The sequence below is a fragment of the Azolla caroliniana genome, unplaced genomic scaffold (assembly GCF_043228905.1).
Source record: "Azolla caroliniana isolate FFs.n. ecotype wild unplaced genomic scaffold, voAzoCaro1.0.p SCAF_705, whole genome shotgun sequence".
Lineage (NCBI taxonomy): Eukaryota > Viridiplantae > Streptophyta > Polypodiopsida > Salviniales > Salviniaceae > Azolla > Azolla caroliniana.
In genome coordinates, this window is record NW_028231140.1 from 1 (window position 1) to 17199 (window position 17199).

Consider the following 17199-nt stretch of genomic DNA (forward strand, 5'->3'; position numbering starts at 1 on the left):
ACTTGTGATTTGCTTTAGGTTCTTTATTGAATAATTTTTCAAAGGCTGAACTTTCTTGCCACTATTCAAATGTAGCATGGATGCTAGACCTATTTATTTCCAACTGATTCTCATATGCTAAATCCCAATTTGTTTCTTTCTTTGTGGGCTGGCCACCTTATAAATCATGGGAATGATTAGGTTTGGTCAATCCTTTGCCAGTAGGTGTAATGTCATTTATTATTAGCTGTATCTCATTGGTGGTGTTGGGAATAATTATCTCTTGCCTGATTCTTATCATATGTAAATGAGCGGCCATGCCATTGCATTTCTCATCAGCACGCTCTTTACAGCGACCTTCACTATGGAGGCCATCCACCCTCTACATTCTGGTGCTTAGGTAGCCATCCATAATAATGGCGTCTTGTCTAATCCCTCTATTCCATTAAGTGGGGTTTCCATCTTTCATGTGTAAAACAGTGTCAAAAAAAGATTTAACACATGAGTTGAGAGAGGAATGAATAGGAGACTAAGCAGATTAGAGCTGGACGGCTCCCATACTATAAGGTACAGGAATTTGGAATCCTCTGGAAATAAAGATGGCTTTCTACTGATACCTCCTTCAGATATTGAGGCCTAATGGCTTTCAAATTTCAATAGAGACCATTTTTAGATATTGACATTTGATAGCCTTCCATAGTGACCATTTTCATGCATTGACAACTGATTTCATTTGACCTTTTCTATGATGTGCAGTGAGACAGACAACAGAAAGGTATACAAGCAGATGTTCAGCTTACCAAGACATTTAAAAAAAAACTATGTCTTCCATGACCAAGCAAACTTCATAGAGCTTACAAGTCCTGAATTATGGAGTCTTCTGGGTAGAACTTGTGAACATTGGATATTACCTAGAAATTGGAGATAATAAACTTTCTTCCATGATAAACCCACCTCAGTAGAGCTTGTGAACACCCAAACTTGAGAGAATTGGGATAGACCTCCTCACATATTGGGAACTATAAGTGCAGATAACTGATGGCTTTCCACCCTATTAAGTTACATTAACATACCTCTCCTATGATAAGATGCAAGTTTTTTATCTTAATGCCCACATGAATAAGTATTACTTGGTTCATACCTTCCACTTCAACTTTTAACAGCACCATCCCACAATGCCACATGTCATCACCATAAGTCAGTTTATCCAATTCACAGGCTAGAGTACTGGTTTCACATACCGAAATTCTAAACATGCTTGAATAATGGCCTAGGGGTAAACATATAACTAATAACTCTCATCTCATTATATTATGGAGATATGGAATATAACATATTACTTTTATAAGATAAACTGGCCTCTACTAGATGTTAATGGAATGTTCCACTTTCATTTACTCTGAAATTTATGAAATTGTTTAGAATGGTAATGCAACCAATCACAGACATTGGCAATTCACGTATGAATAATAGCAAATGTTGGCCCATGTTAACGTGAATGACATTCATGATGGAAGTTTTGCTGGAATTCTGTATTATATATATATATTTGACATTATATATCAGCTTGGTCTATATCTTCGTTTCTAGTTGTTTTTTTAACAAACTACTTAATAATGGGAAATAATAATGAATAATTAACTAACTGATGTGAAATAAAATATGGGATCATAATTGAACAGGAGGAGTCTTTGTTTCAAGTTCAACTCAACAATTCACATAAAATAAAAAGTTTCTTATCTGCAAAAGGCAATATAGATTCTCTGTCAAGTAATTTTGCTACTGGAGATCAGTCAAGCCACGAGGATTATGAAATGCGGCATATGAACGGAGTGGGCTTAACTGAGACGCTCAACGATTCACATGATTATAATCCAAATGTTCCAGGTGTGGATTAATGCTTTGGGATCTGAAATAAACAACTTCCTTATCGTGACACACTACTGAATATTTTTGGGATCTTATGAATTGTTACAGCAGTAACTAATGCATTTTTCTAATTTTGTCTGAATAGAAAATAAGGGAAAACACTATAACACCCTTAACTTTAATATAGATGACCAGAATTCCCCTAAATCTTTACCAAAATACCTCTGGTAATTTAGATTAACCTAGTGGTATTTTGAATTTTTTCCTAGAGAATAATTAGTTTTACGTATCGAATTATTAGATTTACTAGTGACAATATTCTTGAAGGCAAGATCGAGCTGTGATTTACTGAACATCAGTTTAAGTTTAATCATTTTGATTAGAGGTGTTCAGTCTTCTATTGTAAACGAATGGAATTAAATTCATTGTTTTTTCACTCATCGATTTATGTGTTTCAACAGGAACATCTGATGGAAACCTGAGTCCAAATTTGATGGATTCAAATATGCTACATACAGTGCCAGGTAGATCCACAACAGCAGTTACAGCCTCTCCCCAAGATAACTTACGCAGTGAGACAAGGGATCACTTGTTGGGTGGGTTGAAGCAACGGTTGCTATCTTATGTATTCCGTAGCATTGAAGTCCAAGACACTGATCCTGTTATTGTGAGTCTAAAACTTGTTTCGATGTGATGGTTTATTCTCCAGGACTATTCTAAACCATCAGCTAGTTGATTATATGTTTAATTCATCTTTGTGCACACAGAAAGCAAATAAGCTGAAACGCTTTTACTACAACTTCCAACACTATGTGGATCTCGTCATGTGGAAGGTAATGGGAGATTTGGTTATTGGAAGGAAATACTCATACACCAGATGTCCCCACCCAAAAAAAGGTGAAAAGAAAAAGTAAAAACAAGCACAGGGAAACGAAGGAGAGAGAGAGAGAGAGCATGAATGCACACATACAGGTTGATAATCAGTTTTAGACATTGCTTTACGAAACTCCCACTTTATGTTCGGCTGACAGGTGCAGTTTTTGGATAGATGTCACTTGATGATCAAGTTTGGGAGCTTAGATGGTGTGGTAGGTGCTTCCATCATTAACTGAAATGATAGCATTCTATTGTTGGCATTAGGAGGTGTATATTTTTCTGCTGATTTCTCTACTGCAGTTTTTTAACACAAAAACTACACGGAATTGTGCCACATTTCAGATTTCACAAAACTTGGATGTTTCTCATCAAACTGTATTCTTTGCTGTGTACAATATTGAATCAACAGAGATAGTTGGTTTCCAGGTACTGTACTTGCATCTGTTTGCATTGCTTTGGGGGTACATAGTTCTTCAATGATAGCATGTGTTTCTTGGAAGGACATATTACATCCTACTTTAGTTTTGTGGTGCAGAACTCCTATGAAGAGCTTCTGCAACTATTTGAGAACTATCATGATCATTTTCGAATTGCGCCCTCGTATCCATTGTACATGAGATTTATCTCTTCATATTCAAATAATATTTTTGCAAGACAACAGTTCAGAAAACAGAAAACTGTTTGTAACAATACAAAGTCCAATAGCTCTGCTCAGGTACACTGTTGAGTTTTGAATTGATACTGGATCACAATAACATCACAGAACTGACAACATTTGTTCTGAATGAATTGTATTGACTTTCCTGTTTGAAAGTTTACAGCAAATTGACTAGTTCACTAAGTCTGGAATGTTAATTCACTCAAAGAATAATGGTATGTTGCAGGTTATCAAGAGATCCCTTCCTTGTAACTCACAGTCACTTAGTCCAGCAGCATATTTTGACCAATCTCTTTTCCAATTTGATGAAAAGGTATGCAACGTTAATAGCTCAGTTTTATTACTAATCTTGTTATCTGAGAAGATTGTGGGCCATCACGTATTTATATTGTGTTATTTGAAATAAAGCATTTTGGTTTGAGGAAGTAACAGACTTAATTGTGTATAGGCTGATTGTAACAATTTTGTATAACAACCCGGTATTGGAAGAATTCTATTATAACATTAAAAACTCTAATTGAAGTGCTTATAACACTTCATTCTTAATTCTGATATGCATGAGATGTCACAGATTTGAAAATGATGACAGGAACCACTGCAAATTTTCTTTCAACTTGGCATTAGGAGCTGGCTATCATTGTTGGTAGACATAGCTTGGGTGCCCAATATTGTTTATCACCTGTAGTTTTCAGTGTTCTTCTTGATAAACAATATTGTGATTATAAAAACTCTAAATGAAGTGTATAACACTTCATTCTTAATCCTGATATGCATAAGATGTTACAGATTTGAAAATGATGACAGGAACCACTGTAAATTTTCTTTCAACTTTGTGTTAGGAGCTGACTGTCATTGGTTGTAGACATAGCTTTGAGTGCCCAATATTGTTTATCACCAGTAGTTTTCAGCGTTCTTCTTGATAGTGCTTTTTTCAACCATCCTCACTGACATCTTAGTCCATTAATTATTTCTTTCCCCTGTCTATGTGCTATAATTGCCTTATCACGGTCATTTCTGTGGAATGTAGCAGTCTATTCATCTTCAACCCATATGGTGATGTTGACATATCTGCGGGAAATCCATTCCATGCTACGCAAACATCCATCATGAAAGCAATCCTGTAGACTTTGCTGCGCCAGTGTCACCTATTCTATCTATGAATGGTGAATAATGATATCAGTCTCCTAATATAGCAATCAGCAATGCTTCAGTTTGGCTCAAGTCGGTTTGGGAGTCTCAAACTGAATCTGTTGAAAAGAAATGAAAGATAAAAGCAACCCATGGAACTGTTTAATCTGAACCATTTAAAAGATCCTCAAAAGCGTAAAGCAAACCATTTAAGAGATTGTCAAACTTAAACATAAATATTGAGTATCATCAACCTAAAAATATGTTAGGGTTTTTTATATTAATTTGTATAATAAAATTGACTCTATAAGCCGTTTAAGCCACATTTTCAAGCTTTTGATAAATTGTAAACCATAAAACCAATACAATTTAATCTGAATCAAACCAAACCATGAACCCCCAAGCCTAACCAGTCCAAATGAAAGAGTTTTCCAAATTTGGAACCAAAAACCGAACAGAACCAACCATTTAAGCTATTAATCCAAGGTTTCATGGTTCGGTTTTGGCTCAACCCAAACTGTTTCTGATTGCTACTCCTGTATAAAATATGCAGTATGGCACTCACTACTGCTGGTATACACGAGAAATGGGCAATAATTTGCACTGTCAGGAACCTTCATAGATGTACTGCTGTTTCTCCATGCTGGTTATTTTACACAACTGATGATATCATCCAGTCATCCATGCCAACACTGATAAAGTTGTTGGCTATCAGCATCTCCTTTGATCACACTACTGGTTTGCTTGCTCCTTTGCCCTGGTGTCGTCCTGGATTTTTCCCTTGGTTTCATACATCAGAGTGTTTGCATGTATGAATCAACGTAAGCTGTGCCATCTCTACATATTTGATTCATCTTTTGCTGCTGGATGCATTGAAATTACCCCCAGCAAAAACTATTAGGGTCTTTACCACACTATCTCCAATACATCCAAATATGAGGATGTTAAGGTTAGTTACATTTAAGCCCTTCAATCCTTGTTTGTCTTAAACTGTTCTTTTACATCCGGAAAAGCTACTCTTAACAGATCAACTCTCCTATGGCCTTGTTGGCTGCTCTATAAAAACCCTGCTATGGCTGCAAAAATCCAAGGTTATTCCAAATACTCCTTTTTGACATGAGGGCTTTTGTACTTTCTATTGCTGTAACAAAAGTTTTGATGTGGTTCTTACTTCAATTTAGTTTCCTGGTACAGCAAGAGGTCTTTCCTCGTACCATGAATTTTGATGTCATTCTGTCCACACATGACCATTGATCTCAAGCTTGAAACCGTATTAGTCCTAGTACTGCCATTGTCAGCGGAACATTTGTCCTCTAAAGATGGGCATGATCTCCCTGATGTAGGTAGACATCCATCTGCTGATGTGGAGATTGTCTCCCTGCTATTTGATGACACTAACTTTCCTCAATTGCAAGGATTCATGCATTTTCAGATCTCGTGTACCTGCACACAAACATCAACATGCCTAAAACCTATTGACAGCTCAAAGTGTGACCAAGTCTGTGCTGTGTAAAATGCGATATGATGTTTACAAAATTAGAGTTGCAACCAATGACAACTGAACTGGTAGGTATGTAGACAATGGAATGAGGTCTGGTATTTTAGGGGCTCATGTAATAAAAGAAAACTGAGACACGAATAAGCCATCAAACCATGTTTGCTATAGACTATATAGTCTACTTTCCTTTGTCATGTTTTGTACCTTCTGTAGTGTTCATGCATTCAGATTTTGGGTATTTCAAATATGAACAGATTAAACTTGCAAAACGACAGAATATTTCTTCTAGCAGTGGTGAGCACTGACACTGAAGCCAGTCAAGGATGGTTACCTGCAGGTTGCAATGGTGCACATGGAAATTTGTTGATGCCAAATTCTTTGTACTGTAGATGCCATTTGCATGCTGTTGATTTATTACCTTTGCAAGGCATACTCTTGTCTGTGAAGACATACATGAAGACTACTACTACAAAGGAAAGTGAACTCTAGAGCAAACATGATTTGATGACTTATTTGTGTCTCAGTTTTCTTTTTTTTACACGAACCTCCCAAATTCTAGACCTTATTCATGTCTGTGAAGACGTACATGAAGACCACTATTATGAAGGGTCAATAACATGTTAACAAAAATCAAGCAATTAAGAACTTCAGCGATGCATGATTTGATGCTGTAAAATGTTTTAATCATAAGCACGCTATTGTATAGTAAAGGTGGTATGTTTTTATTGATTTCCATGTTATCATGGCACAGCTTATTTCTGCAGCAGATCAATGTAGACCATGCCTAGAGCCTCCAATAAAATTTATATCGAGACGCAAACCAAATGTGTTGAAGTTCAAGATTAATCCAGGTACAGTACTTTTGCCTTGCCTTCCAATGTTTTATGATGCTTCTGGAAATTTGCATTAATTATATGAATCAAATTTTCTAAATGCAGGTAATGAATTTGGACCTGGTGATGTGCCAAGTAGGAGATTAGCATCCTTCTTCTTTCATCCTATTTTCCCATTTGCTATTACAATTCAGCAAGCATATATGCAGCCTGCTATTGTTAATTTCCACTTACGGCGATAGGAGCTGGAAAGGACTTTCCCTCACTTTGGATTCTGTTCTCTATTTTTCATTCTTGAGCATTATCTGGGTGAGGTTATGAGTTTTGTTTAAATTTTGATTCATGCCATCTTTGAGAAAAATAGATTTGTATGCTTGCTGAAAAAGTTGACAGTCGGGTGTAGTCAGTTATTGTGTTCAGCCATCAAGTTTCATTGAAGGTGAAACTTGCATGCCTTGTCAGTCAAGATATCAGAATGTTTCTTTGTTGTATTTGTTTAGATCTCTACATTTCAATGTTTATGTCAATTGTTGTGTGTATAATTCAATTCTATACTTCAAACAATTTTGCCACAAGAAAATTGCAGAATAACTCATGCAAGACAAATTATAAGTTTGCCTAAGAAGTTCAGTGAAGTATCATCTTCCAGTATCGTGCGCTAAAATTCTACTGTTTCCTATAAAGCTCCACCTGTGTGCTTAAATTCTACTGCTACCTATAAAGCTCCACCTTTTCATCAAGGAGAGACTTTAGTGAGGCATTAAAACATCTCTTGAATTCTACTATTACCTGTGTTGGACTTCTCTTAAATTCAACCATTACTCATAACATATAGGTAGGTAAGCAACGTGATACTTAATTACAACAATTGCATCTTTTGGAACATTGTATCCTAGCCTCTAGGATACGTTAACATGTATGAATTCAATATTAATTATGTAGCATTTACCACATTGAATTTTTGTGGTACATATTGAATTCTTTTATGTAGGATGATTCAGTATGTACAACTTAGGAAGTGTGAAAAGTTCTGTTTACAACAGTGAATTGTCCAGGAAGCTTTGAATAATTATAATTTTTTTTAAGAACTGGTATTACTTAAAAGTTGAATAGAGAGCTAGCAAATGAAAGATTACTACTATGAATTATGCATGTCAAAGTCGTTGCAAAATCAGTCAAGTGAGAGCTATCAAATGAAAGATTACAACTGTGAATTATACGTGTCTTTTTGCAAAATCAATTCTTAAACAGAAACTTGGTTTAATGTTTGCCTTATTGCTTCATTCTTATATGTGTCACCATCCAAAGAGCAAGGCTAATAACTGCTATTAGTAAATTTGTCATTTATAGTGGGAAAGCGAAAGTGTTTTAATGGTGGTGATAAGCTTAGATGGAAGTGGGAACCATTGAAGGACTTAACAATACAAAAGGGATATGTATTTAAAAACGAAATAAGTACAAGACTTTTCTTGAAACAATTAATACACCTGTGTACTCGTTTTGACATATTATAGATTAGAGAGGGGTTTGCAAGTTCCAAAGAGAGGAGTTTTAATTTTGGGTTTATTATACATTAACATGGTTGTAAGCTAAGACACTCAACTTTGGGCATGGAACAGAAAAATCCATGTTGGTGCTATATAAAATGCGTTTGAAAACACATGTAAATGAATACAAATTTTATCAATAAAATTCATGATCTTATTTTTCTGTTTTTTATTTTGTAAAATTTAAACATGTAATTACACTCTAGTTGCCATTCCACAATTGTGCCGGCTTCTGATTTTTATAGAGCTTATGATTTTGATGATATGTTTACTTTTTGATATTTTGATATTTAACATGGAAAATCTATTTATTTAAAAATTTGTAATGCATCAAATTTTATACGAGCTCGAAAGAATTGACTCCAAACCTTTCTTCGAGGTTTCTTTTTAATCCATGAATCATTGAATCATTCTCGAACGTCACGATAATGTCCTCGAACAAGAATGGTTCTTTCTTTACTTTGAAGGGTAGTAAATGGGAACCATTGCTTGGTTTAGAAAACCACATATATTATACAAAATGAAATAATTTTTAGACAATGTGCGAAGTAAGTTGTCATTAAAGCAAGCCACTTCTTGTGTGACCACATGTTATGACCAAACACATTATTATGCTTTTAAAACAAAGGAAAAACTAATGGTTATAAAATTACCCAAACTCAACTTTAGACAAAAGTGTCTTGCACATATCTCGACTCCATTGCCATAAAATGCCATTGCAAGTGCCTTGAGTCCCGAATATGTGGTAATTGTACAATTAGTAGGGTGGATTCTTGGAAGTACATACTTTCCAGTTAAAGACATTGTGGGATTAATGACTTGCCCTTATGAATGTATGGGATGACGGACTTCAAAGAAAAGCTTCTTTTTTCATAAAACTTTTTCAAGAGTAAGTCCGTGCACATGTGCGTGTGTGAGTGCCGGTAAGAAGGCTAATGGTTACATTGTTAGTTAGATTGCAGTTCACATTAATAAATTAGATATGATATTTTGTATTTGAACGCCAATTATATTTGTTAAGTCCATTCTAACTTCCAAATACGGTTGCTTATTTCGTCATGAAAGTGGCACATGTTACTATGTTTACATTTTGTTCCTATTACGTTTATGAAGACATTAGTAGGATGCTTCAATATTGATGAGGAGGGTTAATGCCCTAATAGACCACATCAACTTAAATGTAATGGGAGGGAATAATATGGCCACCACAAATGAATACATTATGTACGACGCAAAATCTTTCATATGCATTCCACACACTACCCTTATAATGTCAACTAACTTTTAGAGCACATCGAAATAAATGTATTGGAAGACCATCATGTGGTCACCACCAAATGAGCAAATTCATTGATGCCAACATTGATAGGATACTCCATCCAACACTTAATAGGAACCCTACCAACCAAACACTTTAACCGGCTTCAAAAGTATACATGATTCCTTTAATATTAGAATTAAATATATCTTTTCAGTAGTGGCTACTCAAATTACACATTTACTAGAACAAGTTGCACTAAGAGAAAAATGCAAGTCTTAACGAAACTATTAGACATGAGGCCCAAGGTGGTAAAAACTTACATGAGAGATATGTATGTGCAAGTGATATAGAATGTTGTCAAAGGAATCGATTAATTAAAGTAGGTGACAATGAAGGGGATTCATTACAGTATGCCATTCTCATTTTTGTTTCGCTTATTAGGCCAAACCTTTCTTTCGCATACTAAATTTTTGGTTCCAAAATACTTGACAACTCATGAGTCATGACATGTCCTCATAGATGTTGTGTCACCATGCTTGCAACTCTTGGTTCTCTATAACCTTGTGGTTGTCTTTTGCATTTATTGATGATTTGACTCATCATTGACATTTGAGGGGAGGGTGAGAGTGAGTATTTTTACAAGAAAAACAAAGAGACAATCTATATTGAATTGAGTACTTGATTACTTAGTGTAAGTTAACTTCGATCATGACCATGACCAACATATTACAATACTAGATAATACTCCCCACTCATTGAGAGGGACTCGTATGACATGTTATTTTAAAAAAGGCTGCACAAAAACTAACTACAAGTGTCTAGTAAACCACTGCTAATGGCTCTATCATTTTAATGTCGTAGAGGTGAGGAACATGAACATCCACATTGTCACATCAATAGAATTGATAAAAAGGATACTAGCTATTTCTTGGGAGATTCCCTGGAGTTTAACCACTACTTAGACCTCAACTAGCAAAAACCACACAAATGTATTTTATTTTGAAACTTTAGAATTCAAAGGTGGTTATAAGGAAATTTCGGAGACCAAGCAACACTGAATGTGGTGTACTATTTTTGCTACCTTCTTGAATTGGAGTGCAGAGATTATTTGAGATTGAGAGATGAAGGATCTCAATTGCTCATATGAAGATGAAACTTACATCTATAGGGGTAAAAGGACTCTCACATAGACACAACTAAAAATGGATGAAGCAAAATTGTAGCACAAGCTCTCTTGATTTAGGCATTGATAAAATTTTGAGATATTTTTAGACACAATCTCTTCTCAGGCTAAATATCTAAGAATAGCACATTTAACTATACACATTTAAGCAAACCTCTTGGGCTAATGTGAAACCAATTCATGAATCAAGTTCAAAAACAAAGAAACACAAAGAAACAAACCTATGGATCTCAAACGTAACTACAAATAAAATCACATCACTATTATCATATAAGCAAATCTTAGCTGTTAGAATCTAGATAAGCAAAACATCCAAACACAAACACACACGAGAATTTAAATTAACAACATTTTTAATCCATGTTCATCTAAATCAAAATGTGTTACTATGCAATAAGGGAAATCGGATGGGATAGGAATGCAGTGATCGACCCTATGTTGGATTGGCTTGGAAATTTGATTGATCAATCGATGGATTGGATTGGATTGCATTATCTGATGGGTGGATGGGTTGGATTTCACTGGATTGCTCGACTCTTCTTCCCTTGGGAAGTTGATTGATTGGATTGGATTGGATTGGAAAGGAATGATGCTAAAATTCTAGGGTTATGACTGGAATTTTACACTTGTTGGGGTATAATACACATGTGGGAGGAAGGGAAAGAGGAAGAAGAGAGAAGAATGGATAAAAAATAAAAAAGGAAAAGAAAGAAAGAAAATGATGAAGGGAGTGTGGGTTGAGCTAAATAGCAAAAAGCAAATGAATTGTCATGAATGGCAATCGGTCGGGCCCGCAAACCCGAGCCGGGAATTCTGGTTGTCGAACACGAACATGAAGTTTTGTTGAATGAGGTTTCCGAGGACCGAGAACCCGACGGTCGATTGGATACCCCGTAACCCCAAGCACTTGATCTCGGCACTTGGGTCCACACTAATGAAAACATTCCCATTGGGCGGGGGGTCGAACGTGGCACCCCCGGACATCACGATGGACAGCTTGGGAAGCCTTTCGGACAAGACACCTTGCTCGATCCCGGTGGCATTGACGCATAGGTCGAAACCTTGGGCGGGCGGGGCGAGCCTGGGGAGCTTGGACACGGCCAGGCTCTCGGACATGGCGGCCAAGATCGGGGCGTACGCGGGCTGCAAGAAAGCCGAGAGCGTGGTGCCCGAGTCGAGGATCGTGCCCCCGTTACCCGCTGGATCGATCCGCCAGACCTCGGCCGGGATGGAGAGAAGCTTCCCGTCTACGCGGACACCCTCTATGCCAATATAGTATGGGGTCTGGGCGAACGGATTTTGCAACATTGGAGTGTATTGTAAAGAAAGGGAAGACGCATTCGGTAGTGGTGGTAGTGCTACAGAGGAGCCGCCAGCCCCGATCGTTAGATAGCTCTCTCGAGCCGGGACCTTGAAGAAATCGACAAGGCAATACGAGAATTCGGTCCCGACTTGAGTGACCAAGGAGATGGGGCCTCTCCCGAGGCCGAGAACACCGTCAGAGCCGACAAAGCTCTGGCCCCGGTTGTGTAGCCCGCACCCGAATGCAATGCCCGGCAACACCTTGACAAGCCCGCCATTGCCCGAAGAAGACGGAGGAGGTTTGGTTGATGGATTTCCTCCTACTAGTGGTGAGCTCTCGGACGAAAAACCGAGAGATACCGAGTCGCGCGAGAAGACCCCGATGCTCTCGGACGTGTCGGAGTAGGAGTAGTCATAGGAGCATGTGCTGCCCCCCGGGATGCGGATATTGCATGAGAAGTTCGGTGGGGCGGGCACGAGGAGGCAATCTTGAGAGAGGCAAGGGATGGGGCGATAGGTGGACGAGGCGCGCGCGATGAAAGTAGTGGTCAAACTAACCGATGAGGTATCATTGTTGTTACTAGGGCTCGAGCTCGGCCCAGTGCAGCTTGTCTTGCATAGGGAGCATCGGGCCCAGATTAGGTCGCTACCCGTGTCGGCGATCAACATGAGCTTCTGGGGTGGGGTCCCTAGTGCAAACTCCACGAAGTATTGTCCGGCTCCTACCGACGCGCCCGAAGTCACGGCAGTTTGGAGGCCAGAGGCCGGCGAAGAAGAAGATGATGATGATGTAGTAGTAGTAGCCATGGAAGCTCTATAGAATTTGAGGCGGGACGACACCATGGTATGGAACCGGGCCTCGTCCGAGAGGCGCAACTCTTGGATGAGGGCCGATCGGCTTAGGTGTGAATGCGACGGCATCGAGCTGATATGCCGTAATGGGAGCCGAGCTAATTGTTGTCTCGGCTGGTCGGATACATCATTGTTCTGGGCATATATTTGGTGGCCATTGTTGGATTGAGCCAGTGATATGGTAGTGGAGAAGAAGAAGAAGAAGAAGGTATATAATAAGAGAAGGTTAGCATTGAATCTTTGAAGAGGAAGCATGGTATATGTGGAAATAGAAGGAGTGAGTGACTAATTGTCTCTACCTCTGTTTTCTAGATACTTAGTTCTTCTTTAAATAGGTACTAAAAATCAGTGGGTATCAGACTCGAGACTTCACAACAACCAGAAGGAAGAAGAAAGGCAAAAAGCAAAGAACCAAAACAATAACAATCTTTAGCTATAGAAGGAGGAGGAGGAGGAGGAGAGGAGAAGAAGAAGAAGTGTTTCACATTCACTTCTCACAGATCTAAATGGTATGAGTTCACTTCACTCTTTTTTGCTTTTTTTCTTCTGCTTCTTCTAACTTTAGCAGTAGAAGAAAAAGGAAAGAAGAGAGAGAGAGAGAGAGAGTGAGAGAGAGAGCTTATAGCTAAATTAAAACATCCTCTTATTCTAGCCCCTTGCTTGGTGAGAGAGAAGTCTTTTTCACTACACTCTCTTGGTGCTTTTTAAAGCATTTCCGAATAGATACAAACACTCACACATGTATGTATGTATGTATGTATGTATGTAGGTAGGTATGCACATATGAATGGATGTATTGTCGGGAACTCATAGAGCCACACTCATATCTATGCACAAAAACATGTATGTATGTATGTGTTGCTAGAACTCATATTGTGTGTGTATGAATCAATTCTAGTGTTGCCATTGTGGTGATACAAGTTTGAACAATACATACATACGTACATGAGAGATGTAATTAATCAATTGCTTTGGATGTGCACATACACCTGGGTGTGTGCATATGAGAGAGAGAATGGGGCAATGCCAAAGTAAGGTGAACACAATTGGTTGTTTGTAACCATAAGTGAGCGACCTGTTGCACACAAATTGGTGTTTGGAATCAGCGTGTGGCATTGCTCGTGCTAAAATAAACTCCCCTTTCGGGCTTCTTAGAAACAAACCGAGTGGATGTGTCCAATGCCACAACTTTTATTGACAAAGTAAATGTACCAATTGGATGTGTATGCCAGTTGGGGGTATTGCTCCCTCATAAAGTAAATGTGCAATTTGGCCGTATCTGCTACTCGCACTTAGTTGGGTTTGTACAACTTGGTTGTCCTAAATAACAACATCTTGTCTAATCGAACTAGAGTTTGACTTTATTTGACGTTATAGGACTTTGACTATCTTATAGCTGTATGATCAAGTAGTTTTTGGATTTCATTTTTTAACCTTACAATCAATGGGTACTAGTTAGAAATACTTTCGGTTTGGTAGTAGAGCTAGAAAACAAATTACAATTGCTTGCCCATTCCCCACCAAGGATTTAACCCTTTGAATCAAATAGTGTCACCTTCGCCTTAAGTTTTACAGGTTACAAATTAGAAAATGAACATTTTGGCTTCTTACACTCCTTCAAACATTAGCTGGAATGGTAAATCTCGACTTTCGACGTGAAAGTTTGGTTTGAATCGTCAAGAAAACTTTTAAGGAAACAAACTCAATGGAGTAGGTAATAACCATGTATGTTCTACGAAGATGATGAATCTTCGAAGGAGGAATTCTATCATAAAATAATGATTTTTCAGTGACATATGTCTTTTCACATAAAATAACAATACATGTCAATGTCATCTTCCCCTGGCAATGACAACGACAACAATGTGGTCACATCGTATGGGTCTCATTTTCTATGTTTGGTTGTTTGGTTGACAAGCTATATGGAACAATTTGTCTTTTTAGAAAGATCGATCCAACACCTTTATCATCTTCCCTATGAACCTTATCACTTATGCTTAAGATGCAAATTGAATATTGTACTTGTATTATCTCAAAAACTTTAGAGATGAAACATAAGTAATTTGTTGGCATATGCTTGCAAGCTCTTTTTGAGTGACATAAGACTATTTTACAATCACAATTAATGTTTTTATGGACATGCATCGATTGGAATAAAGTGAGGTGGGCTCATCCATAATAATAACATGCTAGATAATACGCAAGCACACAACTATTTATTTGGGTGCACATGCATGATAAAAAGGCGAACCCTTGCATTCATGGACATAAACATTGCTCTAGTTTCACACACAAGAAATGTACCTTTGAGATAAGAAGCATTCCTTTGTTACCTCTACGAAACGCATTGGGTCAAGGTTTCACTGTAAGCTTGTCTTTTTTCATATTCCATCTTGTGCCATGAAGACCATTTGTCATCCTACTTGATCCTCTATTTGTGCACATGTAGGAATTCCTCGACATGGATTGTGCCAACAATCTCAAATAATATACCAATGATAAAAGGTTGATTGTATGTGTAGCTAATATACCATTTTTTTTATTGTGTGCATGATATCCGTGCATTTTTAGAAGCTACATTACTGATCAAGTATCATTCCAAAAATAATGATCATGAAAGTGAGCATATTGTGAACATGTTGCAATCATAGGATTGTGCTAACAAGATAGTGCAAAACATGAATGATCTTATAAGCACATTGCACGCTTCACAATGCTTGTACTTGAACTTGTATTGGATTCCATGAGTAATGCTACTCTTAAGTTCTATACTAGAAAATGTTTATAGTATCAATGATTGTGGCATTGGACAATGATTTTACACAACAAGGATTGATTGTTTCTCAAAAATGGCCCGTTCAAGAAGGCAAGGGCAAAGGTACAAGAAGAGACAAGGGTGGTGGAAAACAAGTGAATATAAGTGATTAGAGAAAGCTTATAGGGAATCCTTTGATGTTGTTTAATCTATAGAATAAGCAAAGCATGGACAATGTCAAATCTTCGACACAATATGTGGGCCTTCCTTCAAAAAGGGTTTGGTTGTGTACGATGACATTAGAGATTAGATTAGGTCTAGTTGGAAAGAGAAAGCAAACAACTTCAAAGAGTGATGAAGGTGAAATAAAAGCACCTTCAAATTTCATGAGACCTTTAACTTTTAAGTTGGTCGATCCTTAGGGCATGACCGGGGGTTTTAACGCGAACGGCTATTGAATATGTAAAGTTTTATCAATCTATAAACCCCGTACACCTTAGAATTTCACGAGACATGTAATGTTTGGAAATGCATGATATCAGAATGTATAAAGTTTGATCAAACATCTAAAACCTTCCAAGGGCATTATATACATGTCCTATATTAAACAAAGTTTACATTTACAACTTTAATGAGCATATACTAACTTCGTTAGCGATCATACTTGGATGTCATCATGGAGATTTTGAGCAATGTTTCCTTTGCTTGTCTCAATTTCCTTATGTTTTTAGTTGCTTTTTCTTTGAAGACTAGAGTTATGAGCCATGTGTCAATAATGTGGTAACATCATGTGCCATGTTCTCAATCATAAAATCAAGGAGTTCGTTAGGGCTTGTATATTAATTGTGTTAATTAAAAATTAATCAATTACTCTAACATTGAGTCACGATATTGTCTAGTCACATAAGTGAATATTAATGTTGTGGTTAATGTTCAAATGCAAATGGTTAGGAACTTATCAAAGTAATTAGCAAAGTGGTTCATGCTAAAATGATAAGTTTTTTTGTCATCATTAAGTAGTTTCAATTTTCTTATGATTTTAGTTGCTTTTTCTTCCAAGTCTAGAGTTATGAACCAAGTGACAATAATGTCTACACATCATGTGCCGTTTGCTCAATCAAAACCAAGTAGTTCAATATGAGAGGTGTACTAAGAGAGCTTGTATATTTAATTGTGTTTATTAAAAATTAATCAATAACTCCAACACTAAGTCATAATATTGTATAGTCACATAAGTTAAGATTAACATGGTGATTAGTGTTTTAACGAGTGATTAGGAACGTATCAAAGTAATTAGAATTATGATTAATGCTAATATAATGAGTGTATTATCATTAGTAGAGTAATCAAAATACAAACTATTAATAATGAATGCTAACCACAATGTCATAGATCAAATGCTCATTATAATTAGCACTATCCACAAATGGTATTTGATACGTCTCAAGCATTAAACAC

General features: G+C 37.2%; 2 protein-coding genes across 2 annotated transcripts; one reads left to right on the forward strand and one right to left on the reverse strand.

Annotated features, from left to right (window-relative positions):
- The first annotated feature begins 1654 nt into the window (after positions 1-1654).
- LOC147847747 (light-mediated development protein DET1-like) lies at positions 1655-7432 on the forward strand. Its single transcript, XM_087338866.1, has 9 exons — positions 1655-1866; positions 2310-2515; positions 2616-2681; positions 2880-2936; positions 3067-3150; positions 3260-3439; positions 3609-3695; positions 6760-6859; positions 6947-7432. Exons 1-9 carry the CDS (start codon positions 1794-1796, stop codon positions 7081-7083), a joined length of 990 nt encoding a protein of 329 aa, XP_087194992.1. The 5' UTR covers positions 1655-1793; the 3' UTR covers positions 7084-7432.
- A 3735-nt stretch (positions 7433-11167) lies between these two features.
- Positions 11168-13463, reverse strand: LOC147847748 (aspartic proteinase NANA, chloroplast-like). Its single transcript, XM_087338868.1, has one exon. It carries the CDS (start codon positions 13239-13241, stop codon positions 11601-11603), a length of 1641 nt encoding a protein of 546 aa, XP_087194994.1. The 5' UTR covers positions 13242-13463; the 3' UTR covers positions 11168-11600.
- Between the last annotated feature and the right edge of the window lie 3736 nt (positions 13464-17199).